The following is a 27,735-nucleotide window of genomic DNA, read 5'->3' as shown; positions in this document are numbered from 1 at the left end:
CTGCTTCAACACGCCCCAAATCGGCACATTCATTTCATCCTCTTCTCCTCATCAAGGACCCCACTATTTTCCGGTTACTCACGAGTGTCGGAGCTAAGTGTGTGTGTGTTGTGGAGTCAAAACACTCGGGGATCTTAGCTCTTCCGTTTATAAATCTGACTGAAAATTACTTGTCAGGATGAACTCTAAATAAATACATACATATATTTGGATACATATTTTTTTCTTTTGATAATACATATGTGGATATATTTGGGTCAAAACTTCCCAATAATGCAAGAGAAATGGGTAGTGGAAGAAATACCCATAAAGAGATATAGCCAGCATCCATTTTACACTGAATTTTCTTACCTAACTGACCACTCTAAAGCGAGGAGTTAACATTAGTTGGAAACAAGGTGAGGAATAAAGCATATTCATGTGTTCTTTCATGTGCCTTGTGAAATGTTAGTTCTAAAATTAATTCCAATTAGTTTCGATAAGTCTTATCAGTGTGCTGAAAAGTGGCATGAGTACCAGAGAGCAGGGACAAATGACAATGATCGAACTCTGGAGAGACTATGAAGACAGAGCTGCATGTTAGGTCAGGTAGTAGCGGCGAGCTTCGAAGAGGATAAATGATTTGTAAAATATTTATATGGTAATTTTGTGAACGGTGAGAAAGTATGGGAAAGAATCTTAGCAAATTTCATTAAGTATGAATGTTACAACAAAAGTCTACAAAGATCTTTGCGGGTAATTTCCACATCTCTTTAAAAACAGATCATTCTTGGGGTGTCTGGACACCTCAGTCGGGTAAGTGACCTACTCTTGATTTTGGCTCAGGTCATGATGTCACGGTTCCTGGCATTGAGCCCTGAGTTGGGCTCTGTGCTGACAGCATGGAGTCTGCTTGGGATCCTCTCTCTCTGTCTGTCTCTCTCCAGCTCACATGTACATGCTCTATTTCTCTTTCTCTGAAAAAAAAAAAAAAAAAACAAGCAAACAAAAAACAAAAAAACAACTTTAAAAACAGACCATCCTGCGCACTGTTTTAGATCATGTGTGGACACCAAATACATATGGTCTTTGCCCAAAACAGCATAAAAGGCAAGTTTAATGGCTTTAAGGAATATGACAGAATGTAGTACTTGAAGTATATTGAATGAAATAACGAAAAGATATGCAGCCTAACTTTGTACCATGAAGAAAACAAAAGGGGCCAATTCCTCTTGTACATACTTATGAAGTGGCCTATGTTGTAAAGTTGTTGGAAAGTGACTGTCCATGATTTTTATTTGAATTCAAATGATTATGGTAGAATTGGAATATATACAGAAGATACATTAACTTGTGATGATTGATTTTATAAGTGGGTGCGACTAACATTCTTTTAAATCATATGTTTTTAAAATTTTACTTTACAAGCATTTAGTAGGAATACAACTATGGTAGATAGCTTTTGGGGTGTCTGCTCAGGTAAGTGCCTCAATTGCCAGCTTTTTCTCATGTGGCAGCCTCTGTGTCAAACGTGATCCCATCCTCTGACCATACTGATTGAACCCCATGCTGAGCTCTTTACCCATGCCATGCCAGATGCCTTCTCTGAAATTTCTGTTTGGGATCAAGAATGTGACATGGTCTCTCTGGGGAATGGGACCACGATACATAAACTCAGGAGCTAAACACACACACTGTCATACAAATTAGAAAGTAAAGAGAAAGAAGAAAGCAAAGGAGAGGAGGGAACAAAAGAGAGTAGAGATGGAATCTTGCCTGGGAGTCTGGTGGCTTTCAGCTATTACTTCCTATTCTTCCTAAGGTTCACCACTTTTGTGCTCCTGGGTTCTATAGGACCCCCTGTGTCTTTATTCATTCTATTTGAAAAACATTGCCCACTTAAGTAAGCTGTTACTGAAATTGAAGAGGCCTCAAACAACATCTCCTGTATCTACATAGTTTCAGTGGGAATATCAAAACTACTTCATGTAGATTTGGAAATGTTTGGTTGAAATCTCAAAGACATTTGAAGTACTCAGTTACTTATAAAAAATGATTAATTGAAAAGGGTATGTAGGATACTTAGGTCAGGTAAAGCAAGAAATAAGAAATGATATTTCGAATATATGAATGTAATTCAAACAACAAAGAGAAATAATATAAACAGAATCCTACAGTACATATCATGAGAAGCGTTGCAGTATATTAGATGATAAAATCAACAAGGGCAGAAGACTCTTCAAGTTGTTACAACTACCAACCATACTGCACATAGATGTGAAACACTAAGATTTCAGAGAATAAAAGATGCCACAATAATTCACTCTGCCATATTCTCATCAGACCTGTATATGGTTTTGTAAAAATAGTACCTGCTAGTTTTGGAAAATACACATACATTTAAGGGCATAAAATCATGCTTCTTCTATGACCACCCAGATATCTATATTAGTAACATTTATGTGTATGTCCTCTCAATCTTTTTCTTCACTTATAACTCATCTTCCTGTATTTATGTTCAGTTATGCTCATATTTTGTTGTATTTTGTAGTAACTGACAAAACCCACAGTAATAATTTCTGAAATTTAATGCATTAAATGAAATGCATGGTTTCTTCCCTAAACAGCTAGAATGGAATCTCTATGAGGACAAGGACTCCATTGGTCTTACAGCTGCCTACCCATGCCTAGCCCCTAAGTAAATACATTTTGTTCAAATAATATTTGAATAAATAGTCTAATGCAAGCACACACATATACATAGCACAAAATCAAGTGTAGTTTATAATTAGTCATTTTAATAATAAAAATACGAACTCTAATATTATATGTAAGTTTGCAGCTTTGATTGCACCTTCATGGCACTCACTACAATTGGAACTAATTAACTGTGTATACATAACTTAATGTTTTTATCCTCAGACTATAAACTTCAAAGGCCGGGATCATGACTGCAGATATTACCTGCAGTGCCTCGCACAATGATTGGCTCCTAGTGTGGGTTTAATACATCCCTGTTGAATCAATAACTGGTTTATTCATGTAGCCTCATGGTTCTCAAAACTTCTTTTTATTTGCTGACTGCTTCATTCAAATTAAATCTGTCATCAAAATGCAGTGTGTAAAGCAAGTTAAAATAGTGCTGTTCAGCTTTGAGTGGGCTTGGAGGCCTTGACTCCAGCTTCCTGACCCTTCTTGTCCCCTACTGTGGTTCTTGAGGCACCATGGAGAGCCACTAGGGTTCCTTAGAAAATCCTTTGATAAGCCACTGAACCCATCTAACCACTTGGATTCCTTTTTGTAACATTCATCTAATGGAGACTTAGCACCTCCATCACCGGGGAACTCCCACTGTTCTGAGGTTGCCTGTTTTCCTTGTTGGACTGCCTCTAGGTTAAGATTTTTTTATTATATTAAGATGAAGTCTTCTCTATAGTCCTTAGAACCACCCTCTGAGAATGACAACAAGTCTAAATGTTCTTGTACATGTGTCTTTCAAATTTCTGAGGGTCACTATTACAGTCTGGTGGGGGTTTTTTGTATGTTTTTTTGCCCTCCTCTCCTTTTTTTTTCTTTCTTATTTTTTCTCATACTACTTATATTTTGATTATGTTGATGATATAACAGAACAGTATACTAAAATAAAAGTATATTAATGTTATTGTTATAAAGTATCATGTAATAAAAGTGTTGCAACTTGCCTTTTTGAGGTATTTAAAATGTAGCAATAAGTATAAGTAATAATATAAAACCATCCATATTCTTACTACTCAAGGAACAGTAACTAATAGATTGTCATAATTGCTCCTATTCTTTTTTTAAAGAAATAAACTTAACCAATGAAGAAAAAAATCCTCTTTGGCAACTACCCTTATACCCCACCAGTATTCTGAGTTTGTTGTACGTCCTCAAATCAGTTTTCATTCTTCTACATACATGTGTATGCATCTACACATCCAGACATAAATAAATCTGTGCTGTCCAGTATGTAGCCACTGATTTAAATTTATTAAAATAAAGTGTAAAAAATCAGTTTCACCATTGGCACTAGCCATATTCTTTTTTTTAATAAATAGTTCACCAAATGAACAAAAAGACTTTATTTTTTAAAAAGCAGATTAACACCAAAGTGCTATGTAGTATCCATATCCATTGCAAAGATAATTACTGGAACTTTCAAAACATCATGAATAAGCTGAATCAATGGTTACAACTATAATTGTCAGCCAATATACCAATTTTTGTTCAAGGTCTAGTTTGATTCTACATAATGTTATTCACGTGCATTGCCTGTGCCTATTTAGTATCAAAATGGGGGCTTTTGAAAGTCAAGCCCAGCTTATCTTGATTTTGAAGATGAAATACAAGCTAATCGAGAACTCTGGATTGCTGATTGAGTCATAGAAATCATGTCTTCTGATGTATTTCTGAAAAATAAAATCAGAAATGAGATTCCTTTGAAACAGTCAGGTCCCCAAGCTTTCCAGCACCATGGTACCAGGATGTGCTCAAACTGTGCTTTCCTTTGTCTTTCTGAACTCACCACTGGGAACCCAAAAGGGAGCCTCACTTTAAGAGTTCCATTATAGAGATTGAAAAAATAATTTTTTTAAATGTTTGTTTATTTCTGAGAGAGAGAGAGAGAGAGAGAGAGAGAGAGTGCAAGCAGGGGAGGGGCAGAGAGAGAGGGAGACACAGAATCCGAAGCAGGCTCCAGGCTCTGAACTGTCAGCACGGAGCCAGCTGTGGGGCTAGAACCCACGAACTGTGAGATCATGACCTGAGCCAAAGTAGGACCCTTAACCGACTGAGCCACTCAGGCGCCCCTCATTATGGGGACTTTTAAGAACCACACAGAACCCACACAGAGCCAGTGGATAAGATTATCCATTACTTTTTCTGTTAAGAACAACAACAAAAAGAGAGCACACTGGCAAATGGGAAAATGATAGCAGTCATATGGTCAAGAAAAATGGTTCTATAAATGTCTCCTTTCAAAATTATGTTCAAAGGTGTTTAAGACCAAAAGGGGGTTATAACATGGTTAATACAAACAATTCCTCTATAAGAAAAAGGCTCTTCGTGTAAAGTGGCTGAGGATCTGGTAAAAAGAGCTGAGGGAAGGCAGATCCATGACAAGATCCAGCCCTACACTTGTATCCAGCATGCATTTATGACCTCATGCGTGTGTGTCCTGTGGGTGTGGATAGCTCCTCCTTGTACTTAAAAAGGAATGAAGAAATTAAAGTGAATTTGTGTGCTAATGAAAGCACACAGTTACAGACTCTGAGAGCCAAGCCCTTAGTTTATAAGGCAAGATTTCTATCATCGGAAGTGGGAACAGATGAACATGATGGCAGGCACTAAAAGCTGGGCCTGCTGTATTTGGGCCAGAACAGTCTCAAAATTAAGGCAACCTGTGGCCTCTCAGCTTGAGACGGCCCCCAGAAAGGCCCACGGAGGCAAGAAAAGAAGCCGGCCAATGGCAAATTACCAGAAGATATTCAGACGGGGCAATGGTCACAGTTAGATGGGGTGACTTGGGGTCACGGTAGGTGGGAAACCCTTGAACCAACACTCGAGGTGACTGTCTTTGCATGTCCTGTGCACAACTCCAAGCAGCAATCTCTGGGCTTTTGGAGGTGTGTTACTTTTGCGATATTTTTGCCCCAAAAGAAGACATGAAGGTGAAGCCCTTAGAGCGATGAGGCCCCCAAGATGAAACCCCCATCCCTGGGGCTGGACTGGGTAAGAGTTGGAGAGCACTTCCTGCAGCACGTGGCTCCCTTCAGGTCTGGCAGCCTGCTATGTAAATGCTTTTAGTAGGTGCCTAGAAGAGCTTTGCAATTGGGACAGTCGTGGTCCACAAGTGCATCCAGACAAAAAGGGATGAAGCAGCAAGCAGCCAGCTATGCACCCCAGCAGGCACAGGCTCCCCAGAACAGCCGGGTGAGGGCGCCGGCTGACAGGACAGCTGAGTCTTAATCATCTTGTTGCAGGAAGGACAACACATCTGGACTGGACGGTTGAAAAAGGAGTCCGGCTACTGCAGTCTGCACAGCAGTTGCACTGGGGACAGGCAGTGTGGCTGGGTGTAGTAGTAGGAGAATTTATGCCCTTCCCATCCGGGCTCTTCACCAGCCCCATGGTTGGCCCTGGCAGCGGGGCAGGAGGCACGGGGAAGTAACTGTTGCCGGCTGGCACCGAGAAAGACCCGGAGGGCTGCCTGGTAAGATTCTGGAACAGTCATTTTACTGCCACTGGCGCTGCCTGTCCACACTAGCCTTATTCCAAGTGCACATGTAGCCACATGTGGTGAATGGCTCCTATTCCCATATTGGACAGTGGAGATATAGAATATTTCCATCATTGTGGAGACCTCTGTTGGTATATATATATTTTAGTATGTGCTTTTAAAATTTCACATAATGTAATACTGTTTATGTTTATAAAGCTGCTAAACTGCTTTGTTTTGTTTTTTAACCTGGTTTTATGTCGTTGAGATCTACCCAAATTTACATAGAGGTCTAGGGTATTCCTTTAAACTGGCATAGAGCATTTTATTTTATGAGCATACCACCTTTTTTTTTTTAACCCATTTATCCTCAATTGAACATTGGCGTTGTTTTCATTCTTCTATTTGAAAGCAATGTGTCAGCGAATATCTTTCTCTGGAATAAGTATGTAAAAGTGAAAATGTGCAACCATAAGGTATGCACATTTTTCAGTTTTGTTAGATATTGCCAAATCACTCTCCAAAGTGGTTGTATCAACTTTACTCTTATGAGGAGTGTATTAGGAATCATTTCCCTGTATCCTTGTCAACATTTGATATTCTTTACTAGTTTTGTTACTGGGTCAGATGAAAAGTGGAATTTTATTGATAGCCCATTGCTTTAATCACTATGTTGCACACCTGAAACCAATATTGTGGTTATTGATATGGTTAAACTTTTCACATATTTATTGATTACTTAGATTTTATTTTTGCATATTGCCTATTCATACACTTTGCACTTTCTAATCGGATTTTTACCTGTTTCTTTTTATTGTTATTTTTTAAAATCTTTTTTAAACCTTTTTCTTAATGACTTGCAGTACTTATATTCTTACTCTACATACATATCTGACTAATATATCTTAGTACATAGTGATCTACTTCATTTTTTGGTTATGTCTACATGGTCCCTATTATAACTTATTTAAATATTCCCTCATTGTTGGACATTTTAGTTACCTTCAGGGTTTTGTTATTACAAATAATACTGGTACCTTATTGGCTCCCATAAGCATTAATCGTGCTCATTGAATATTTATGGTTCTCTACCTTCTGGCACCTGGTGATTGACTTTCTGTGTTGTCATATGTCCAGTCCTGGCAGGGCATTAATTTCCAGTGTGAGGTTCTCCAGAGTCTTTTTTACCCTCTACTGCTTTGACCAGCAATGTTACTGGTTAATGCTCTGTCAAGATTCTGGAGTGAGGGGGCACCTGGTTGACTCAGCCGGTTGAGGTACTGACTTCGGCTCAAGTCATGATCTCATGGTTCTGTGGGTTTGAGCTCCGCACCGGGCTCTCTGCTGTCAGGGTGGAGCCTGCTTCAGATCTTCTTCCCCCCTTCTTCCTACATCTCCCTCAGTCACGCTGTATCTCTCAAAATGAAACGTTTTTTTAAAAAAGGAGTGTGGATGACCATGATGATCAGAGGCCTTCCTCCCCACCCTCCAAACACTCACTTTGGACAGAATTTTTTTTTCTTGTCTTTCTTTATTTTATTTTTTCAACATTTTTAATTTATTTTGGGACAGAGAGAGACAGAGCATGAACGGGGGAGGGGCAGAGAGAGAGGGAGGCACAGAATCGGAAACAGGCTCCAGGCTCCGAGCCATCAGCCCAGAGCCTGACGCGGGGCTCGAACTCACGGACCGCGAGATCGTGACCTGGCTGAAGTCGGACGCTTAACCGACTGCGCCACCCAGGCGCCCCTTGTCTTTCTTTATAAAAATAAACACTTTGAATTAAAAGCCACTAACATTCTGTGGTTGTCTGTTGTCATGGCATGACCCCATTTGTCCTGATGGCCACACCCTATTGCTTGTATTTACTAGTTCAGAAACTTTAAAACAAATGGGGTTCATCTGCATGGTTTAGAATCACAGAATTCTAGAAGTTAATTTCTAGAGGTCAACTATTTTACTCTTCCTCTTAAAAATTCATCTCCTAAATCATATCTCCTAGAATAATGCCTAATGGGGTAACAGCAAATTCCCTTTTCTTTAGTTTGTGGAATCCCAGTCCTTTTGTTTGTCTATTCATCAGTTCATATACATTTTGGATTGTTTCCAAACATCATTGGCTATAATGAATGATGCTAATATGAACATCAAGTACAAGTTTTTGTATGGACATTAGTTTTTATTTCTCTTGGATATATATATATACCTAGGAGTAGAAATGCAGACTCATATGGAAACTCTATGTTTAACTTTTTTAAAAACTGACAGTTTCCAAAATAGTTGCACAATTTCACATTCCTACCAACCATGTATGAAGATTCCAATTTCTTCACATCCTCATCAACACTTGTTATCATCCATCTTTTCAAGTATAGCCATCCTAGTGGGTGTGAAGCATCTCAATTGTACTTTTTTCCCCTTAAAGTTTATTTATTTTTGAGAGAGAGAGAGAGAGAGAGAGAGAGCAGAGGAGGGGCAGAGAGAGAGGGAGAGAGACAATCCCAAGCAGGCTCTGTGATGTCAGCACAGAGCCCTACTAGGGGCTTGAACTCACGAGCAGTGAGATCATGACCCTTGCTGAAATCAAGAGTGGGATGTTTAACCAACTGAGCCACCCAGGTACCCCCTTTTCAAAAAAAAAATTTATTTATTTATTTAGAGAGATAAAGAGTGAGAGAGAGCACAGAGGAGGAGCAGAGAGGGGAGAGGGGGAATCCCAAGCAGGCTCCCCACTGTCAGTGCAGAGCCTGTTATATGGGGTTTAAACTTCATGAACCGTGAGATCATGACCAGAGCCAAAATCAAGAGTTGGACACTTAATCGACTGAGCCACCCAGATACCCCCAGGATGATGTTTTTAAAGAAAAGTGGAATCCCCCCCCCCCAATCATTATAGACTTTTGCTGTAATATTCATATGAAACCGAGCCAGGCAGTTGCTGTTTGTTATTTTTAGTGCCACTCTAAAAGCATGCACTTTACTTATTTTTTTAATTCAATAAATTATTGTCATTGTTTTTGATGCTAATATTGTCCCAAATTTTTCTAGTGGTTATCCTCAACTCATTCTTTAAAATATGTCTTAAAGTAAGGGAATACAGTGTTCCGTGGAGCATATTATTAAAGTTATTGTAAGTGCTTTGCAATGGTAAATTCACTGTACCATGAAAACAAATGTATAAAGGACTCACAGTTAAGAAGTGAGTAATTCTGATACTAGGACAGCATATCATTTTCATAGTTAACAAGTTAAACTAATTGCAAAATGTAAATAATCGGTAAGAGTGGATTCTATTTAACAACCAATAAAAAATATTAGCAATTTGAGCCATCTATTTACCTTCAGAATGGTAAATCTTTTCCTGACTCCTGTATATGATGACTGGTGCCAATAAACTGAAATATACTTGTAGCCAAGTGTATGGCCTAAACACCGTATGCTACTGTAAATTGCAGAGAATAGGATGAAATTATTTCTGATTCTAAATACTTGGAAATATGTTTCATTAAAATTAGTTTCTAAGCAATGTGCTTGAAAACATATTTCGATAGCATTAGAGTTAAGAAAGGCATCGAGATTTTAAAACTATGAGTTGGGAAGCCCAGAGTATGTATCCCAATTAGAAGGAGAAAAATTTGTATTGAGTTTTAGCTCCGCCCACAGCAATTATTTCCTTCCTTCTGTAACTGTCAATTTCCTCCCCAGTCCCAGGAGCTTCTCTAACCAGTTCCGCAGTCTGTCTTTGTGATGATGGTTTCAAATGAGGCAGCCGCGATGATACGGCTTAAGTTCTCGGTTTCTCCCCGAGACTTGACAGTTGGGGCTGGAACCACACAGAAGCGTCTTTATCTCGAGTACTCACAGAGGTGGAAAACCAGAGAGGGCGGAGCAAACTTTTAGGGAGCGTCTCCCCTGCCCGCGGCCTCTTCCACCTGCTCCTCCCCGATTGGCTGTCGTAAGTCTCAGCCGTCCAATCGCGCTGGCGCGCCCAGCGCGCCGTTCCGCCACGCCGCCGCGCATGCTTACTCGGGGACCCGCCCCTGTGCTTCATCGCTCCTGAAATCCGGAGAAGGACACCGGCTAAGCTGTGGGAGCCGGGCCTGGCTGTCTTCGTGCTAACGTCACAGGGCTGCGCTGGGACTTTGGACGGGTCCAGTGGCAGAGCGACAGAGAAAACAAACACACAACTGCCCGATTTACTCGTGTCCCTTAAGTGGAGGTTTTCCTGGGTTGACCGCTTTCATTGTGGTACAATCTCTACAAACTGATTTGCCTGTGGGGACTCGAAAAAATGCGACTTCATTCTTTTGCGTCGGGGCAGATGGAAAAGCGGGGTGAATGGACCGAGTACTTAAAAAAAAAAAAAGTAAACTTTCCTCTTGTACAGGGTGACTGGGGTTACCATTCCTTTGAGTTTTACTACCCCGAAACTAAACACTTCCTCGCAACCGACCCATCCCTCAACCCTAGCATATCCTGGTTTCTGTGAAATGACCGCCTGTAGGCGCTAGAAATGCGGACGTTACTTTCTGCTCTAGAAAAAACGTCCCCGTTAGTTTCCAAGGTGTACAACTCAGAAAAGTGACCCAAAACAAAAAATGATCAGCTTTCGGTGGAGAGGCAAAGTCTCGTGGTCCTTCTTCACAAATTGGCCAGCGAACTCCAGGCCCCAGACGGTCCGTAGCGGGGGGTGGCGGGGCGGGGGGGGAGGGGGGAAACAAGGCCTCCGGCGGGCTGCAACTACCAAGCTCCACGCCAGGCCTGCCCCTGCGGCCGCTCGGAAAACGCGGCGAGTGGAACCCGCACGCGGAAGCGCCGGCCGCACTGAGCATGCCCAGTTGCAGAGCCGACCAGAGGAGTTTTTTTTTTTTCTTTTCTTTTCTTTCGTTTTTTTTTTTTTTTTTTTTTTTTTGGTCTCAAGTAGGAGGCCTACCCCCCCCACCCCCACCCCCAGCCCCCCACCCCCACCCCCGACCTAAGCAGCTACCATGTCTGAGGTCCCCGGCGCGGCGTTGTCCCAGGCGGGTTGGTAAGTGGCAAGTCCCGCCGGCCGCCCGGCCGCGGGCGCTGGCCGGGGCCCCGAGGAGGGTTGGGGTTGGGGGCGGTGGGTACGTGTCGGGGTAGGCGGAGGCCGCCGCCTGCCCCCGGCCTCTCTCCGGCCCTCCGGGCCGGCTCCGCCCCCGGCGCCACGCGGAGCCGAGCGAGTCCCCCAGCTCCCCTCGGGGCGGCGGCGGCGCGGCCTGGGCCCCGGGCGGCGGGCGGCGGGCCGGGGAGAGGCCGGGGGGCCGCTGGCAGAACAGGCAGGGCGGCTGGCGGCCCAGGCCCGAGCGGATCCGCCCGATAGGACCTGCGGCGCCGTGCGCGCCGCTCTGGGCGGTGTTGCTGCGGCGGGACGAGGGGAGGCGAGGGCTGGAGAACCGTGTGCGGCGGAGAGGGGCGAGCGCGGCCGCAGCCCGCGGGCCCGCGGGGAGTTGAGGGTCGACCCAAGCAAAGCCTGTGCGGCTGCCTGGGCCGCCGCTTCTTTTCCGTAATTTCGGAGTAGTGTACGGACCGGTGTGAAGCTGCCCCCCGTGGCACACTCACAACTTCTGAAGCTAGGAATGACCTCATTGTCAACTCGTGTGGGTGCTCCGTAGAACTTTTCTTGAAGCGATGGCAGTGTTCTGATTTTTAAACACGTTTCACGTCAAGATTTTAACATCTGAGAGCAAGAAAAAATTATGCGAAATTAAGCCGTTTCTGAAACTGAGGTCATTGCAGTTGTTAACATTGTTTAATTTAGTAACGCTTTTCCAGGCCTTCATAGGCACAGAGAGGAGGGGTAGGAAGGATGAAAAAGATTTGCCCCTGCTCTCTGGCAGTTCACTATCTTAGGGAAAAGAGCAGAGAGGGAGGCATCCAAAGAACGAACACAAAAACGGAGACAGTGGCAAACTATACAGAGGGGCAGACAAATGTGCTATGGAATTGGAGGGGAAGGAGAGCTCACTTCCTAGAGAAGTGGGTTTTGAAAGACGGCGAGGAAAGGGCTTTCTAGGCAGAGCCACTGGAGACGCAACACAGAAGTAGGGAAGCGCTTATTGGTTTGCAGAACTGACACTAGATCCTTGTGGTTCGTGGAAGTAGGAGGGTGTGCAGTGAGGCTTAAGACCCGAAAGGTTGGGCCAGATTTAACACCTGTATTTTGAAGAGAGGGGGCTCCTGGCTGTTCAAGTTAGAAGACTAGCACAGAACTGTTAAAAGTAACTTTACGTATCTAGAAAGTGGTGGAGCTGAAAGGTGAGCACAGGGGGGCTGGTCCTTCCCACTGTTATGCCTTGTTCCTATAGTTTTTCCGTGAACACCATTAGCATAACAGACTGTGGAGTTAAAAGCTAACCTTACCCAGTTTTACTTTTGTTCTGGAATTTCTACCTTCAGTTTCTTTACCTCAAAGGACGTATTGAAGATTCTTGGGTCACTCTTCGTTTTATTATTATTATTATTATTATTATTATTATTATTAAAGTTTCTTTATTCAGAGAGAGAGCAAGCACGTAAGCATGGGAGGGGCAGAGAGAGAGAATCCCAAGCAGGCTCCAAGCTCTCGGCACAGGGCTGAATTTAGGGCCCAATCTCAGGAATCATGAGCTGAGGTGAAGTTGGATGCTTAATTGCCAGAGCCACTGAGGCGCCTCCTTGGATCACTCTTCTATTTCAGTTTTTTCCCATGCTTCGTTAGATTGAGCCTTAGTTCTTCAACCTAGTGATACAACTTCAGGTAGAAACTTGGTCTTTTACTTCTTTCCAACATGACCCCACCTCCTTTAGAAAGGCTAGTCTCATATTTTGGTTCCAAACACATACTAAATTGTTCTTTTTTGGTTTTGGACCCTAAACTCCTTAAGGGTGGGGAACTATAACTGATTTTTCTGTGTATTTTTGGTGCCAGGGAGCCACTACAGTGTAGGTTTTCAGTAAAGTCTCATACAATTGACCTTGGGATGCCCCTGCCAATTAGAATTCAGACCCTGCCAATCAGACTGCTAGCAGGGGTTTCCACCCAATCTTAGATAGAGTGCCTCCCTTTGTTATAAAGCTAAAGGAATGTTATATTGTAACATTTGTTACTTTATATCACAAATTATCTGTTTAACATGTTTCTTTTTCCACCAGATTTCTGTTGCTTTTGTAAGGCAGTGACTAATGAAGGCAATAGTAAGCCATGGGTCTAATAAGGCTGTTTTTCTAGGAATTTTGGAGTTACATGTAATTCCTAATGGGTCTTGAATGGGTTAGATTTGTGCCAAACGAAAGGATGTCCTAGGCGTTCAGGTGGCCTGTATAGATCTTACATTTAAGTACAGACTTACTATGTTAAAATACAGAATTTCAAATGTTTAGGCAGAGAAGAGTACTAGAAGGAGAATTGATGATCAAAGAGTACCTCTGACCAGTTCATTCCAGTTCTGATATTCTCAGTTTCCTCTAACTCTTGAGATTCTCTGTTATTGTCACTGACAAAACCATTTTTCTTAGTACTTAATCTATTCACTTAATGACTTGTAGGACTTAAAAAGAAATAGATGCTAACCTAAACTATTAAATCCTTTCTATTATCTTCACCTAAAACAATAGGTTAGGGTAATATCTTATGCCAAAAAAGCTTAGGTTTCTAATCTATTATTCCAGTTTGTTATTTTCTGAGTATTTTTCCCCCTCCTAAGTCCTTAATCTTCATTAGAACCCCCACAAAATCAATATTTTAAAATATAACTCCAACAGTAGCCACCCTGGCAGACTTTACAATAATTTTTTTCTTTAGTGATGAGTAGCATAGAAAACATCAGGTTTTGCTGATTTGAACTTTAAAACTTTCAGGGACTTACACAGTATGGTGATTATGTTTAAATAATGCACTAAATAGTACATTGATCTTTTGTGGTACTTAGTTATGTGTGGAATAGACTTCAGTATGAGAGGAGATTTTACTTAATTTGTCTAGATAACAGATTTACTTAATACCTTTTTGGTTTTTCTCCTTGGAGAATCCCTTAAGGGGGATTTGCATATTTCTACTAACCATTTGAATCTTTAAAATTTTTATAGAAATGTCAATCTTTTGAAATTTTTATTTATTTTAAAGTTTATTTATTTTGAGAGAGCGAGCGGGCGTGGGAGAGAGTATCCCAAGTAGGCTCCACAGTGTCAGGAAGGAGCCCATTTTGGGGCTCCAACTCAGGAACCCAGGAGATCATGACCTGAACTGAAATCAAGAGTCAGATGCCCTACTGACTTTCAAAAGGTGCCCCAACCTTTTGAAACTTTAAAAAAATAGAAACATGTTAGAACACAATTAGTTGTGATTGTGTTTTTGAAAAGGTGGAGAGCCTGGGTAGCTCAGTCAGTTAAGCGTTTGACTTTGGCTTCAGGTCATGATCTCATGGCCCCTGGGTTTGTGCTGACAGCTCAGAGCCTGGGGCCTGCTTCTGATTTTTGTGTCTCCCTCTCTCTCTGCCCCTCCCCTGCTTGTGCTGTCTCTATCTCTGTCTGTGTCTCTCTCAAAAATAAATAAACATTTAAAAAAATGAACAAAAAAAAAAAGAAAAGGTATTTTCCATAGAATTAGTGATGGTATAGCTTAATGTCTTCAGGTGTGGATGAAGAAACTGAAGCACCATGGGAATCAAAAATTTCCTCAGTTACAAGTAGCAGAACCAAGAATAGAGCCCAAACGGGCGGAATAAAGATTCAAAACTCATTTCCATCAAGCCATGGTGACCACTTCTAATTTAAATTGTTGATAAAAAAAAAAATGATACATTTTAAAATAGAAAATTGGATTTAAGCGTTTTGTAGTGTGTAAATTTACTTTCTTCTTTGGGAAAGATAAAGTGCTTATGCTGAGGAATGGTGATTTTGGAAACAAAGAAACCTTTATCTTGCGGTGGCTCACCTAAGGGCTGATTAGGGTTATCTGAAAATCTGGTTAATTGTGTATTTTTCTAAGTCTGAGAATAAGGTCTGAAAAAGTAAGACACCATATTGTATGTCTTTGCCTTACTCGGCAGTTTGGAGTTGAAGACACCATAAGGTAGCATTAGAAATAGTGTGTTTCCATTTGTATTATGAACATAATTTCTGAGAAACTCCAGGTCTCTAACATAACAAGGCTTAACCAGGTTGTGCTCTGGGATTTTTGTTTTTGTGTTTTGGTGAGGAGGGCAGGGTTAGAGGGAAAATAGAAGGATGAACACAAAGGTCTTCTTACCTTGTTCGCCTTGAATTTCACCTTCCCTTTTGGATTCTCTCTCTTTGATGACTGGTGCTACGACCACACTGACCATCCTCTGGCCCAAGTGTATACTCCTCTCCCTTTCTTTCACCTTGAGACACCTAAGAAAGATGATAGCTTGTAACAGTCTTTATCAAAATTTAGTGCTGAAGAAGAACAACTTTGATATATATTTAGATGGATATAGTCCATCTACAAGTTCTGTCCATTTATTATTTAGGAAGCACAGTGGCAGTATGGGTACAAAGTGAATGCTGTCTTGTCTTGAAGGGGGCCTGCCCTATTCCACATGTTGCTTTGAGAATGATATTTCAAAGTGGTACTTCAGGACATTTTGCTGGAATTTGTAATTCCTGACTTTTAACCTGGCCACAGAGGGAGAGCTTCTTTTCCCATTCCATCACGTGGAAGCTTCCTTCCAAATACATTAATGGTCATGACCAAGAAAGATTCCTGTCCTGTAGTCCACCCTGCACCTGTCTTGTATGGTTTCTGTTTTCTGAGAGACACAACACTTCCTCAGGAGACTGCTGGTCATTGATCCCAGTCTTTAAGTGAAAAGCAACCTGGGGCACCAGGTTCTGCAGTCGGTTCAGCGTCCTACTTCCGCTCGGGTCATGATCTCGTGGCTTGTGGGTCTGAGCCCCATGTCAGGCTCTGCGCTGACAGCTCGAAGCCCGGAGCCTGCCTCAGATTCTGTGTCTCCCTCTCTCTGCCCCTCCCCGGCTCACATCTGTCTCTCTCTCTCTCAAAAATAAACATAAAAAAATGAAAGAAAAAAAAAAAGAAAAGCAACCTTTGCAGTACCATCAATATAACTATACCTTTATGTACTACACTGTTGGTAATAGACAATAAGAGTTTATACAAAGAGTATGTGAAATTTTGCTCCCTTATATTCCAACATAATTCTTAGGCATAAGTACATTTGTAAAGGATATTAGTAGTTCTTTATAAGGTTGTACATTAAGTGCAGGATATTTTATTATCTAAAATTATAATATATTCTATCATTACCACTTTGATATAAACATACTCTTGGTATACTCTTTTGGAAAGGATAAGAACCATGAACACACTTTTTAGCTGAAACAATAATAGATCATGTTCAAGAACATTAGAAGAAACCAGTTGATTTATATTTTGGTTTCAGGGGACTTATCAGAGACCTCTATTTTGAAACATTTCCCATTTCTTTAATGAGCATTTGTAACTATCTCTTTGGTTTACCTTGTTTGTGAAATTATAGTTCAACAGTAATAAGCCTTGTTGACCTTCTGTCTCAAAATATGTTACACACTGCCTGGCAGCTTCTGATACTATAAAGTGCTAAAAAAAAATGACTGGATATTCTGTTAAACTGTGCAAGTTTTCAGGTTTCAAGGTGCTGTTTGCAGTGATTTTTTTTTTTTTTTTTTTTGGTGAATAACCTATAAATCTAGTTTCAACTGCCTGTAGACTTGACTGCCTCAAGCATAAAGGGGGTATAAAAAGAAACTTGCTACCTCAGCAAGTTGAAAATAATTTTCTCCTCTCACACAGCAGCATTTGCTAAATCAAGTAAAAATTACATAGTAACATTTCAAGAACCATAAAAATATAACTATATCAACTTTTTTGGTTTATGTTTTCTCCTTTTGACAAAAGAAGAATATTGGCATTTTGACTTACCATGTTGCAGTTAAGTCCCAACTATTTAGAAACTGTGATTTTTTGTAAGATGTAGGCTCTGGAAGTAGCTGAAGAAGACTTTGCCTCCAGATGATCTTTAGAAGAAGTAGACTACACTCCCAACAATGCAAAAGTTTTTGTGTAAAAATTGAGAAACATTTTTATGAGGTCATAGAATGAAAACAAAGAAAAGCAGAGAAGAGGGGGCAAGTAATATGTGGTGATAACATAAAATGTTAACAAGGGTGTCAAATCAAGGATACTGAGAGCAGAAAGGAAGCACACTGGTGATATAGAGAAGGAGGAAAGAACCACATCATGCTCCAGGACTGGACAGAGCCTGCCTGTACCTTATAACTATAACCCCTATAGGTTTCACACCCTGACTTGATAGGTGTAAGTCTGTGTGCATGCATGAGCAGTTTTTATACTTATTACAGTTTCACAGCCTTTAAAGTGGAGACAGATAGCTACCCTCATCTTAGGATGGTGCTGCTGAAGATATGGTATCTTTACAACAATAAGTAAGCCTCTGCAATAATGCAGAGAAATATGTAACCCCATATAGTAATGTGTGTACTGAAATACACATAGTAAATGTTTATGCATCTTGTACACAAGGCACTGTTTGTTTTGGTGATGATATACTAGTTGGTCAGAATTTAAACGTGTCATATACTGGTATTTTGCTTGAGAAGTCTGGGAAGCTTTCCAGAACTAGTGCTGTATAAGCAGGGCATGTTATATATGCCATCTCACATGGTGTCTAGTCTTTGTCTAGGGAAAAAACAAGGCAGATTCACTAACACATTCATTCAACAAATAATTATTAAACATCTTGCTGTGGCAGACTCTTTAGTTCAATCAGACGTAGTCTTAAGGGGAGAAAGCCATTAATTACATATTCAAACATTGCATCTGTAAAGTACACAGAAACGAAAAGGGACATGGTTCTAGATGAGCTTATAGAAGGGAAATTTGGTGTCTTTGTGGTGGTCAGAGAATGCTTCCCTGAGATCTGGAGGATGAGTGGGAATTAAATAGACTAAGTAAGGGTAAAGCAGCATATGCAGAGTTTATAGGGCAGTAAGGAACATGGTGAGTACAAAGGTCTGAAGGACCAGGATGAGTGGAGGGCAAGACAGAGGTGGTATAGTGAGGCGGAACTGGGAGACACTTAGGGTCTGGGTCATGTAGCTCAGGCCTTGCTTTTATTCTGGAGGCAGTAGAAATCAGTTGGAAAGTTTTATCAGGGGTTGGGACGGTTGAAGTAGGGATGACATCATAGTTAGATGTTGAGAAATGCTTGCATTGAAGAAAATGGCTCGGAGCTTGGCTTGAGTAGAGTGGTAGAATGGTGGTGATGATTGCGATGGAGAACAGAGATTGATTTGATTGGTATTTGAGAGGTAAAATGGACAGAACTTTTAGAAGGACTATATCCATCTAAATATACGCATCTATATATGGGAAAGAGAGAGAAGGAGGTGTCAAGGGGTTGATTTCTGGGTTTCTGGCTTGTATACCTAAACTGATTACAGTATGGCTAGATAGGGAGTCTTAGAAAAGGAGTACATTTTTGAGGGGTGGATCATGAATTGAAGTTGGACATTATTTGAGTACGAGGTGCCTTTGAGTCATCTAAAGTAAGATGTCAGTTAGATATTAGGAAATACTAATCTTGCACTAGGAAGAAGACTGGATTAGAGATATAAATATGGAGTCATTTGGGTATAGCTGATGACTGAAGTAGTGCATGGATGAGATCATCTAAGGCTGCACTGTCCAGTATGGTAGACATTAGCCACATGTGGTTACTGAATACTTGAAATATGTCTAATCCAAATTTGCATGTGATGTAAATGTAAAATACACACCAGGTTTGGAAGACTTAGTACCAAAAAAGGATATAAATATCTCTCATTCATTTTTATATTGTTTGCATATTGAAATAATGCCATCACTATATTGTGTTAAGATATATTATTAAATTAATTGCACATGTTTCTCTTTACTTTTTAAAATGTGATTACCAGAAAATGTAAAATTACGTATGTGGCTTGCATTACATTTCTATTAGCACCTATCAGTGATCTGAAAATCAAACTTTAAATAAGAAGAGGCTAGGTGCAAGCACTGAGGAATTTCAGCATTTAAAATTTTTTTTATGTATTTTTTATTTATTTTTTTTTACATTCATTTATTTTTGAGAGACAGAGCATGAGCAGGGGAGGGGCAGAGAGAGAGGGAGACACAGAATCCGAAGCAGGCTCCAGGCTCTGAGCTGTCAGCACAGAGCCTGACGCGGGGGCTCAGACCCACAAACCAGGAGATCATGACCTGAGCCAAAGACGCTCAACCGAGTAAGCCACTCAGGCACCCGGGAATTTCAGCATTTTAAAGGAGACTTAGCTTTTTAGGAGCTGCAGGGCAGGGCGGGGGAGCATTGGAATATGAAATCAGTGACTTTTCTGAAAAGAGAAAATGGATATGTCTTTAAGAGTTCTGTGATAAGATTATTTGCTTAGGTCAGTATTGGATTACTGGATTGGATTATTAGAGACTCAGAGCAGTTTTTAAAAACATTTTTTAAAACTTCAGATATTTGAACGTGTCTTTTTTTAATTCCCCCCCACCCCGCAAATCCCCTTAAAACTCTAAATATAAAATGCTCATAAAATTCAGCTGCAACTTTTCAGAAGACAGTCAGTCTATAATGGATATTAAGTGAAGAAAGATATTAAGAAAAAAAAAATTTTATTCTATTAAATTCCTAGGCAGGACCTTGAGAAGTTTGAAAATTAATAAATTTTTAAAAATACAGAATATGAAACATTAAGCGTAAATATTGATGGGGAAAAAACTTAAATAAATTAAGCCAACAGTTTATAATGGATTTAAGAATAATTCAGTTTAAGTTTTGTTTTGGAAGAGACATAGGGATGTATTTAAGCTTAAGTGTCTGGAAAGTTGGTAGATGATCATGATAAAGTTAGTGAAATAATTTTTCCTTTTGCCATTAACATATTCTAATATTGTTAGATCAAAAGAAATAAGTAAATATTTGGTTTCTCCAAATAGTTAAAATAGTTTGGTTGATGTCTTATTTCGTAAGCTCCTGTAGGACGAGGATGAAGTCATATCTCTGAGGTGTTCTAGCATTTGGCGGGGTGCAAGGTCCACAGTAGGCATGTACATGCTTGTGGAATGAATGTTCCACAAATTCCATTGTAATTTAGTCTCAGTATGTTTCATCATACTGTTTTTGTGTTCTCCAGGAATATGAAACTTTTTCAAGCCTTGCGTAGAGGAGAAAATTGTTACTTGTGAAATGAATGTTGTGAAGTTTTAAAAACTAGTTTTATGAAAAAATGTAATTTTTACAGTAATGTAGGAAATAACCTGTTATACAAGCTTTCCCTATTTTTTAAAAATGTTTATTGTTTTAGGGGCGCCTGGGTGGCTCAGTCAATTGAACGTCTGACTTCAGCTCATGTCAGGATCTCACAGTCCACGGGTTTGAGCCCCGCGTCGGGCTGTCAGTTCAGAGCCTGGACTCTGCTTCGGATTCTGTGTCTCCCTCTCACTGTGCTCCTCCCCCACTCACGCTCTCTCTCTATCAAAAAATGAATAAACTTTAAAAAAAAATTTTAAAAATGTTTATTTTATTTTGAGAGAGAGAGAGAGCACGTGTGTGTGTGTGCAAGCACAGGAGCAGCAGAGGGGCAGAGAGAGGGAGAGAGAGAGAACCCCAAGCAGGCTCTGCGCTGTCAGCTCAGAGCCCCCAAGCAGGGCTCAATCCCCCAAGCAGGGCTCAATCCCACAGACCAAGAGATCATGACCTGAGCCGAAATCAAGAGTCTGATGCTTAACCAACTGAGCCACTAGCACCCCAAAGCTTTCTCTATTTATTGATATTTGCTTCTAACTGAATACAAACATACACACTTACAGATATGTTGGTAACATTTCTTGCATGGGACAACCAACTGTTTTGGGAGGGGTTTGAAATGTTCTTTCTCAAACCAATGTTAATAGAAACTATTTTCAGAAGTTTGTTTTTAGTATAAATTTGTCCTAGGTCCTAATTATTTCTTTACACTTTTGATATTTTATGGGATACTACAAATTTTTACTTTTCCTTTTGATGTTTCATAATTGCTTGTTATGTCGGGGTCCCTGGTTAGAAAGGCATTAGGAGAGGAGGTTATCATTCATTCTGTGGCCCTTGATGAGGCAAAGAAGTGGACACTGGGACACTTCCCAGTTTATTAAGCTGGCATAAGGTTCCAGCCCACTGGGTTTTACGTGAGGACCCTGCCAAGCACAGGTTGCTCTTTTGTTAACTTTCAATTATGAACAACAGAAAAGGTCATATATATGTTACTAGTTAGGGGAAGGCCTTCTTCTCAGTGGCCTTCCTCAGTTTACCAAACTCAGAATGGCACATACCATTGACCCTTTTTGCTTGCGCTGAGAGCCTAGGTTGGTATGCAGAGGCTTCTGTTCCTGGGAGTTTGCAATGATCTTTTGTCCAGGCTGCTTGCTGAATCTCTCAGTGTGTTTCACTCTACATTGTAACAGTGAGATTTCTCCAGGATTGTGTTAATTTGACTTCTTTCCTTAGTTATGCTTCTTGGTACAGGTTAGTACCCAGGCTCTGTCAGATTCCTCTTTGGACATTCTGAAGTTCTACAAGATCAGGATGTTGTTTTTCCTTATTTTGGTTGCTGCTGATAAATTTTTTGACGACTTTTTCTGGTTGTGGTTATGTGCTTTGTTTTTACTTTTTTTTTCTTTATTTAGTTAATTACACATTTGTCAGAAGTCTTTATAAGCATATGTTAATTAAGTGTTTCATTTCATTAAAAAATGAAACTATTTCATATACATATATTAAAAATATGATTGCTGCAACAATACCATGAAATTGTGTCTGTGTTTTACATCGTTACTGGTGCAAAATAACGATCCCAAATAATATTAACTTTGTCGGTAGACATATCTAGCTATTCTTTGTTATACAGAGACACCTGCCATTTTACTCAATAAATTTTCTACCAGTTATAAGGAAAAGATTTCTTTTGTAGGGATAATTCCCAATTGAAAGATGTCTTCATATAATTAGATGTAGCTTCTTAACAATGAGAGGTTAACATTCAGATTTTGTTTTGACATCATGAAAAAGTTAGTCCAGTGTAGTGGTGTAAATGTTAATGGGTACAGAGTAATAATATTTAAATGATACATGACAGAAATCATGGCATGCTTTCTAGAGTCGGATTGTCTTGAAAGGGCAATAAGGCCTTGAACTTTTTTCCAATTTATACTTATGTGAATAAGCATTTATGTTGATATTATTTTAATTAAAATGTAAAACTGGCCTGAGGTATACCCTTCTTAATATTTACAAAACTGCTTTCTATTAGTTAGGTTGAAAGTTAGGCTGATATACAGAGACCCCACATTACAAAGGTCTAAAGAACATAGCCTTTTTTTTTTTTTTCCTCATCACGGAAAAACCCACAGTGTTGGGGAATCTGCTTTGTGCTGTCATTTATGGACCCAAGTTCTTTCCATCTAACTTTAGTTGTCCCCTAACTCCTGCTACTCCAAGTGTGGTCCTAAGACCAGCATCATTAGCATTACCTGATACCTTGTTAGCAATGTAGAGTCTCAGTCTCTACCACAGACCTACTGAATCAGCATCTGTATTTTAACAGGGTTCTCCTAGTGACTTTTTTGTACATTTGAGTTTGAGAAGCACTAGTTAGGTAGGGTACGTATTGTCATTGTTTTCATGCACATAGGGTAGCTGCGACATCAGGGTTTTAGTTAGCAGAAGGGAAAGGACAGCTGAGAGCCATAGAATGAGTTCCCTGATGGGAAAGGTGGCACACATCACTTCCTTGGTTTCCAAGAACTTAATCTCACCTACCTAAAAGGGATTCTGGGAAATGTGGCCTAGCTCAGTGATTCTCAAGCTGTCTTCCAATTTTTAAAATTTCCAGTTTTTCACACATCACTACCTTTGTGAAGTATAACATCTTGCAGCAATGTCAGATTGCTTTTAGAGTTTCTAAATGGCTTGCCTCAGTTTCTGTACTTATTCCATCATGAAGCAGTAACAAAGAGTTTGAAGATTGGTACTGATCAGTGGACCACACTTGAAGTAGTTCCCTTCTACCTGGACACATTTTGAATTTTTCACTTACTGATACTGTTCAAATTATGGTAAAGTTGTATGAATTTGGTATGAATGAATGAAGTGAAGCACTTTTTATTTTCTGCTTTTGATTTGACTTAATTACTTGCTAATATTCTACTTTATCTTTTTTTATTTTTAGTGATGATCTAATGTGTGGAAAGGACTTTGCGGTTTGCAAAGCCCTCTTTCTCTAATTATATATCATTCTATAATAATAAGTAGGTTGTATGTATGTATTATATTTGCTTATAAAAGGCGATTGCAAGCCTTCTTGGTTTAGTCATGTGGCTGATACCTAGTATGACACATTAAAGAGTGATCATGTTTGTTATGAGAAAGTACCTTTCCACTGCATTTTGTTAACTTTCTTATACTTTTGGTTATGAAGTAATATTAGTTTATAGTTGGTGTTATGAGACTTATCTGTGTGGCTGTTATATTGGCTGACATTGCTTGACATGGTTTGAATTATTCCTGCCTAAACATGTTTTCATGAAAAATAAAATTGAATTGGACTGTTGGTGGTCTTTTAAAATGTTTTACTTTATCACAATAACTTTCATGTGTAAATTGAATTGTTTATCGTTACTGGTAATGCTATCCTGCCTTAAGCAAAAGTGTATTTAAAAGATGTATGATTATAGATTTCTATGTATCTAAGACATGTATTTTCAAAGTGGAAAAATAGGCTGTTTGACTGAATGTTTTGTTATATTCAGCTTGCTTTTTGCTGTTATGGCTTGCCTGGTATTGCCCTGCAGCACCACTTTTTTTTTTCTTTTTTGCCTAAGTACCCGCTATGAGTGAACTAAGAAATCAGCAGGATGTCAGCATTGTGAAAGAGGAATAGGCTTGCAAGCTTGAATTGATTTGTGTTTGAAACTGAGATTAGTAAACTACATGATTTAAATTTTTTTTAACTTTTATTTATTTTTGAGAGAGACAGAGACAGAGTGCGAGTTGGGGAGAACAGAGAGAGAGGGAGACACAGAATCCAAAGCAGGCTCCAGGCTCTGAGCTGTCAGCACAGGGCCTGGTGCAGGACTCAAACACACGAACTGTGAGATCCTGACCTGAGCCGAAGTCGGCTGCTTAGCCCACTGAGCCACCCAGGTGCCCCTGTAAATTACATGATTTTACATAGTTAATTCATATTAGAATTAGTAGTTAATTAGAATTATATCACAAAACTGGGTTGTCATGAGTGATTACTTTGAAAAGAGAGTGGTTGTGAAAACAAAACTCTGTATTCTTGATTTTCAGTTAAATTTATACCTACTTTTTTTTTTGTATTAATTTTAAGTGTTAATTGAAGTATAGTTGACACACAAATATACCTGATATGGCTTGTGTTAAAAGCGTGGGCTCTGAAGTCCAACTCTCTAGAACCAGGGTCAGTCCTGGTTCTGCCACTGATTAAATAACCTTGAGTACATTAATTCAACTGCTCGCTCCCTCAGTTTATTCATCTCTTAAATGGTGCCAATTGTAGCACCTAATCCATAGTATACTTATGAGGATTAATGAGTTAATACACACAAAGTGTTTCAGAACACTGCTTGTCGTATGCCGAGTGCCCAATAAATACTTGCACTGTTTCTATTGCGTGTTAAGCCTGGACTCTCATAACTTACTGTAGCCAGTAAATAAATTCATGTAATTTGCACATGTATGGATTTCTGAAATTGTGTTACTTTTGAAAAAAATGTGTTCTTTATTTTAGAATATATAGTCTCTTAAAGGGTTACCTTGATAAAGACAAAATCCTTATATCTTACGGGTTTCAGTGTCGGTTTTGAATCTCATTATAAAGTATGTTTTAGCATTTGGTAGTCTTATAAATGTTGGTGCCTCAAATTAAAGATAAATAATACAGGTTGAATATTTCATGTATTATTTTACTTGTACAGGAAGAATAGACATTTGAGAGAGAAAAACGTCAATATGCAATCTATTATTTTTGGATATGAATTTAGTTAAGTCTCAGAAGCTGAAGGCAGGTAATTTAACATTCTTGTTGAAATGTTGCATTGTTATTAAGTATTTACCTTTTAGTGTTATAAATAAGGATTTTATTTAAGGAGCAATGGGATATCCTCCTTAAAAAATTAAATGTTTGGAGCCAGTTATGTAATATGTAAATTTATGGAACAATATACCTTTAAAAAATTTTTTTTTATGTTTTTATTTTATTTTTGAGACAGAGAGCATGAGCAGGGGAGGAGCAGAGAGAGAGGGAGACACAGAATCCGAAGCAGGCTCCAGGCTCTGAGCTGTCAGCGCAGAGTCCGACGCAGGGCTTGAACTCACAGACTGTGATATCATGACCTGAGCCGAAGTCGGATGCTTAACCGACTGAGCCACGGAGGCGCCCCGGAACAATATACTTTTTTAAAGATTAAATACATTTTTAAAGTACATTTTAAATACATTTTGAGTCTGGCTTAAAAAGGTTTTTTTTGGGGGCGCCTGGGTGGCTCAGTCGGTTAAGCGTCCGACTTCAGCTCAGGTCACGATCTCGCGGTCCATGAGTTCGAGCCCCGCGTTGGGCTCTGGGCTGACGGCTCAGAGCCTGGAGCCTGCTTCCAACTCTGTGTCTCCCTCTCTCTCTGCCCCTCCCCCGTTCATGCTCTGTCTCTCTCTGTCTCAAAAATAAATAAACGTTAATTAAAAAAAAAAGTTTTTTTAACGTTTATTTTTGAGAGACGGAGACAGAGCGTGAGTGGGGGAGGGGCAGAGAGAGAGAGAGGGAGAATCTGAAGCAGGATCCAGGCTCAGGGCTGTCAGCCCAGAGCCCCGACGCGGGGTTCGAACTCAGGAACTGTGAGATCATGACCTGGGCTAAGTAGGACACTTAACTAACTGAGTCACCCAGGTGCCCTGAGTATGGTTTTTAAAGAAAAAGGATTATATAGCTTTATCCTAAGTACAGAGTTGGCAGACTGTGGCCCAATTTGACCTTATGCTTACTTTTGTAAATAAAGTTGTACTCATACACAGTTAGACCAGGCTTTTGTGCTGTGGACAGAGATGAGTAGTTGTGATAGAGATCCTATGGCCTGCAAAAATACCTACAATTTTTACTATCTAGCCCTTTAAAGAATAAGTTTACTTAGCTTTACCCTAAGTAATTAGTGAGGTAGATTTATTAGTCCATTATTAGTTAGAAGAAGTTGGAATAAGTAGTACATGCTACTTATCCAGTATTTACCAAAAATAACTTTCTAAAACAACCACAATCCTTGTTTATATCCTTATTTGTAATGACTGGTATGAATGGAGCTGCCTCACAGATTAGTAAATCCTAACTATTTGATAGGAATGTGGCGGTACTTGTAGTGGGGCTTTCTATCAAATACAGAATTGTTAGGTGTTTTTGAAATGGTCTACTGATTTTAATAGAACTTTTCCATTATGTCCTAGAGCAGATAGAAATCCTTCATTGGTTTCAATTGAGAATTTCTGTCACACCTGGACAACTTTTGGATTTTATAGAAAACCTAGACTACAGATAGTTTTTATCAAATCAGTATACTGCTTAAGGAGAGGAAACAGTGGATGTGAAGTTGAAAAACTTGTTAAAACATATCAATCCTGTGTAAAATATAGAAGTCAGTCATTAACACATTGGGTAACCAGTCATACTTAAATTAACCTAATTTATTTGTAAGAAGCTGTTTTAGATTAGAAATGGAATTCATGACAAAAAAATTCATGCCTTGATAGGACAAAGATTGAAGATAAAGTTTTTAACAGTGTTCAGGGAATCGATTAGGCACAAAGGGTCTAATAAGATCCAGTTTCTCAATATCCATTCTTATACACATTCATATTTTTCCTTTTTTGGAATGTGTCCTCAAACTTGTAGAGTTGCCGGTCCCACCATGTGGAGATTCATATTCACTGGGATCTATACACAGTTTCCGTTTTTGACATTATTCTGATCATAGAAATTACATTGCTGTTTCATCAGAACTTTTACACTTCATCTAGCCACGTTGGTATCCTGGGGTATAACTAGCACAGTGATAACAAGCAAATGTGCCATTTAACAAATGTAACCAATAATAGGCAAATGCCATTACTGAGAAAACCAGGCCCTGAATTTTAGCTAAATTAAATAGACTACTGCAATCTTGATGGCTCATCCACACACTTGAAAAATATCATAGTTTGGAAGAGTACATTAGTTTTTCTGTAAAAATCATGATTATTTTTACATATCATATTGTAAAATATGCAAATTGAATTGCTTTCTTTTCTCAAATGGCCAAGTTTTGTATGAATGACTTAATAGATTCCCTGTACCACCCTGGTGCAGAGATCCATTGAGAGTTTTAAATCAGGACCATGAAAAAATCAGATTTG

General features: G+C 39.6%; 1 protein-coding gene, 1 long non-coding RNA gene and 1 pseudogene across 10 annotated transcripts in view; 1 reads left to right on the top strand and 2 right to left on the bottom strand.

The window, feature by feature from the left end:
- Positions 1–5,798: 5,798 nt before the first annotated feature.
- On the bottom strand, positions 5,799–6,229 carry LOC131497354 (lipopolysaccharide-induced tumor necrosis factor-alpha factor-like; annotated as a pseudogene).
- A 2,137-nt stretch (positions 6,230–8,366) lies between these two features.
- Positions 8,367–10,920, bottom strand: LOC131484819 (uncharacterized). The gene is made up of 2 exons (XR_009248463.1): positions 9,939–10,920; positions 8,367–9,656 (listed from the first exon to the last, which is right to left on the bottom strand). It is a non-coding gene; the product is annotated as an uncharacterized LOC131484819 (long non-coding RNA).
- Positions 10,921–11,163: 243 nt separating this feature from the next.
- The window catches only part of TDRD3 (tudor domain containing 3), a 164,506-nt gene continuing 147,934 nt past the window's right edge, over positions 11,164–27,735 (top strand). For 7 of the 9 annotated variants that reach the window (XM_058683440.1, XM_058683446.1, XM_058683412.1 and 4 more), the window contains exon 1: positions 11,164–11,243. In XM_058683440.1, coding sequence (XP_058539423.1) covers positions 11,203–11,243 — 41 coding nt within the window. In that variant the 5' untranslated portion in view covers positions 11,164–11,202. The remainder of the gene's footprint in view (positions 11,244–27,735) is intronic. The other 2 variants (XM_058683473.1, XM_058683482.1) reach the window with 2 other exon arrangements.

Source organism: Neofelis nebulosa, chromosome 1 (genome assembly GCF_028018385.1).
Source record: "Neofelis nebulosa isolate mNeoNeb1 chromosome 1, mNeoNeb1.pri, whole genome shotgun sequence".
NCBI lineage: Eukaryota > Metazoa > Chordata > Mammalia > Carnivora > Felidae > Neofelis > Neofelis nebulosa.
Note: the sequence above shows the minus strand (reverse complement) of the source record. Positions and strands in the feature narration are given on the sequence as shown.